This window comes from Lolium rigidum, chromosome 3 (assembly GCF_022539505.1).
Source record: "Lolium rigidum isolate FL_2022 chromosome 3, APGP_CSIRO_Lrig_0.1, whole genome shotgun sequence".
Lineage (NCBI taxonomy): Eukaryota > Viridiplantae > Streptophyta > Magnoliopsida > Poales > Poaceae > Lolium > Lolium rigidum.
The window spans coordinates 350,263,118-350,267,170 of NC_061510.1; the positions used below are offsets into that span (position 1 = coordinate 350,263,118).

The following is a 4,053-nucleotide window of genomic DNA, read 5'->3' on the forward strand; positions in this document are numbered from 1 at the left end:
TTCTTTCTCGTCGCTCCGATCTCATAGATTAGATTTTGGCTTTTCCATAGATTGGATCTTGGATTTATTCGTCTTTGCTGTAGAATTTTTTTGATTTCCATGCAACGAATCCTACAATCTATATTATAGTACGCCCTCCGTTTCAGTTTACTAGTCCTACGCATATTCTTATGTCGTTAATTTGAAAAACTTAACATAAGATATATATATTACAAAAAATATACTATTAGAAATTTTAGATTTTATACTTTCTAATGGTATAATTTTTGTGTTATATAATTTATATTATATAGATCAAATTGATGATCTAGGTACACGTGTATGCCTAGTAAACTGAGATAGAGGAAGTACTAAAATACGCAATATATATCTAGATACTTTTGACACTTATTTTAAATTCTGATTCAATAAGGTTTCACGGGCGAACATTTACTTTTTCGTGTCTTAATTTGTTAATTTAAGACCTTAGCAGATGCCATCCCATCCAATGAAGTATTAGGATTATTTTGATTAAAATCATATCGAATCATAGGTTCCGTTGTTCCCACTGCTTCTTCTTGAATGGTTAGGTCTGAATTTTAAAATGGAGCTTTAAAAAATTTCTTTTGAATTAATTTTCTCAGTTTTATTGAAGTTAGTATATGACACGTACCAGATGCAGACGATCTTTAAGGCAAAAACGACCCAAACCAAGTAAAAGTCAAGCAGATTATACTGTGCTCATCTCCATGTACATACTTATGGTAAGCCAGTTTAGGCACGGTCGATCTTAGCTAAGCATCACACAACAATGCATGTGACCGCGGGTACGTCGTAGTTGAGGCGATCGACGCGACCGGAGGGCCATGGCCACACAACACGCCCGCCGGCCGTGACAAAGACCAAGCAAGCAAAGCGTGTACCACCCACCTACCGCGCAAGCTGTTACACGTCCAATCGCCATCGATCTCGGTGGTAGAGCTCCGTCGCACGCCGACGACGGTGCGCTAGCTAGGGCTTGTGGAGTACCCTGCCGGCGACGACGGCGGCCTCGATGACGACGGTGATGACGTCGATGACCTCGTCGATCATGCACTTGTTGCCCTCGAAGGTGCCCCCGCCCGCCCGCAGCTCCGCCAGGCACTCCAGCAGGCTCTCGTTGCACTGCGTGCTCAGGTAATCATCTGGAAAGAAACCAATTAAGACACATATCAGATCATCAAACGTAGCTCATGGACTGATGGATCGCGCGGCCGTCGACGTACTCTTTGCCTGGACGCAGTAGTCGTGGCGCATGCAGCAGGCGTCGAGCGGGTCGCAGGGGCGCTCGCCGGGGCAGCCGCTGTAGAGGATGCCGCAGTACTTGCCGTACCGCAGGAACGGCGCCGCTGCGTATCAAAGATTACGTAGTGAGCCACACACACGCATTGGAACCGACGAAGACGAAGAAGAAGTTAGACACGCGCGTACGTACTCGTGCAGTGGTCGGACTCGCACGTACGGCTGCACGCCTGCTGCTTGCTCTGCGCGCGTCCGCGTTCCGGCCGCCGGAGAGTTCATCGACAAACCACAATCAGCTAGGCCGTCGCTAATCAATTACACACAAAATGCAGGCGCGAGCTAGCTCGGCCACTTACCACGCCGTCGCCGTCGGTGTCGGCGGACTGGAGGCCGACGTTGAGCGCCGACGAGCGCGGCGCGACGGCGGCGCACGCGACCAGCAGCCCAGCCACCGCCGCGAGTAGACGCAAATGCGGCCGCCGCATCCGGGAGCTGCTGCTTCTGCCGCGTGCCATGTGCTAGAATCCTCTTCTTCTCCCTGCTTGTGTCGATCGAGACGGCGGCAGCCACCTGCTAGCTGCAAACTTATACTGCGCCTGCGCGTCGCTCTGGGCGGGATAAGATCTAGGGAGAGCGGCGCATTGGCTGGAGCGACGGCGACTGTAGTTGCGGCTGCAGTATGCAGGCGCTGATTTAGAGAGAGAAACGGGGAGATCTGGCGTTTTTGGTTGTATCCCGCCCGTGAGCGCGCGGGGCTTGTTGCCTAGCTCACGGGCGGGCAGGCGACAGCGAGGAGGAAGATGCCGTGCATGCACCACGTCGGTCGATGCATGGGTCGAGCGAGCATGTGTCGGCGATCCAGCGCCTTCCTTTCTTTTTCGCCAAGTACTCCGTAGTTTCTTTGGGCGGAAATACTTGGGGTGGGTCATGGACTGATCTAGATTTTCAGGCGTGGCTTGATCTTTTCTGTGACAGTACGATTTGCGACTCGCTGTCGTTGGTTAGTTGAGTTTGGTGCCAGCAGTGTCCCTGCCCATGTTGTCGGGAACTATATGTTCTACAAAATGTGAAATCAGATCAGTCTTAGTTCTCGTACTCTCTTTGATTCGCTGAAACGATACTAATACTTCAGAGGGAGTAGTATGGTTTCAAAAATAATGTTGCATTGGTTTTGCTGTCATTGCCTGAGAGTTTTTGTGTGCTTTGCAACTAAGAAAAATACTTCGGATCGCTAGATTTGCTTCATTGTTCGCGCAAGTCGTGAGTAAGTTCTCATTCGACCGTGAATTACTCACACCACCGTGCATACTCTTCCTCTGCACTAGGTCATATGTCTCAGCTTAGAATCGAATCCTGATTAGCACGGATGCATCACTGGGACCCTACCATCGCCACACCCCAATCTCACTCAGCCTCCACAATCGAGATGCTTGATTTTTTCCGAGTGGTCACCGGGAGGAGCTCCCGTATGATTTTTTCATTTTATCAAAAGGAAGGGTGAACCCTCAAGAGAGAGAGATAGAGGAGGGATGAGGATACATCCGCATATGTGTCACAAATTCACATACACCAGTCCATATCACTAGTTTTTGGGCTCCTCGGTTTGCCATGTTTCGTTGTTCCTAGCATTATTCCTTTGCACCAGGGCATATGTGTCAGCCTCCATATATAATTGTGCTCCTCGATCTGACTAGATGTTGACCTATGTGGACCGATACTACCGCTCAAAGTTTAAGGACCGCATGGTGACTATCCAGCGATGAATATACGAAGGAATGTGAGAGGGGCACAGAGATGTTCTTGAAACAATTCCAACTTTCCATGAGCGGGAGATATCACACCTTAATTCTCAAAAAGATATATCGCACCTTCTGAATAGAAACATGAGTGCAAAGGCTAGTATTTTCTATATGAGCTAAATAAAACTCAAAATACTGGATTCACTGTAGGAATATAGTTGCCTACTCTAGCAAATGCCGTATAATCTCGTTCTGTAAAAGTGTTTCCAGTAGTGGAAAAGGAAAACATGTTGTTTTTTAATTCTTATCCTTAAATTATGGTTTTTTGCAATTTTTAATTTTTTAATCGACCAATTATTGACTCGTGATTTTGGAAAAAAATATCTTTTTTACAATCATAGCTCACTTTATTACTCAATGTTTTCAGGTACAATATTTGAACCAGGAGATACAAGGATCCAAAGGCGGCGACCCTGATGCAAGTCTAAAGAAATACTACCTCCATCCCAAAGTTTAAGGCTTATTTTTTTGAAAAGTCAAACCAAATAAAGTTTGACCATATTTTTAGAACAATCTATCAAAAATATAATATTTTTTAGATATCATAAAAAAAATTCATTATCTATTTAATGATATTAATTTCATATTTTACATGTTAATAATCTTTTGTAAAAACTTAGTCAACCATGACATAGTTTAACTTTCTAAAAATAATATGAGCCTTAAGTTTTGGAATGAAGGTAGTACCAGCTAGATCATGAGTATGGACACTAGATGCTCTGTTTCCATGGATAAACCACATGAAGGCTTCCGGCTTCCATTCGGAGCTTTATTTCCTGCAGCACTGTGGAGAAAATTATCTATTCCTGTAAACTGTAAAGCCCACCGATATCAGTGGAGAAAGGAGACTGAATTAACGCGATATTCTGGTCCTCTCCTACAGCCCAAGGATAGGCAGGTCATGGGCTCATGACTCATACTTGGGCTGCCACTTAGGAATAGTTTCTACAAGCCTGGCTAGCCCCTGAAAATATGTGGCTCTGGCCCAGCCTGG

General features: G+C 45.8%; 1 protein-coding gene across 1 annotated transcript; it reads right to left on the bottom strand.

The window, feature by feature from the left end:
• Positions 1–990: 990 nt before the first annotated feature.
• Positions 991–1,775, bottom strand: LOC124700279 (phospholipase A2 homolog 3-like). The gene is made up of 4 exons (XM_047232432.1): positions 1,617–1,775; positions 1,454–1,502; positions 1,245–1,367; positions 991–1,163 (listed from the first exon to the last, which is right to left on the bottom strand). The coding sequence occupies exons 1-4, from the start codon at positions 1,773–1,775 to the stop codon at positions 991–993; spliced, it is 504 nt and encodes a 167-aa protein (XP_047088388.1).
• Between the last annotated feature and the right edge of the window lie 2,278 nt (positions 1,776–4,053).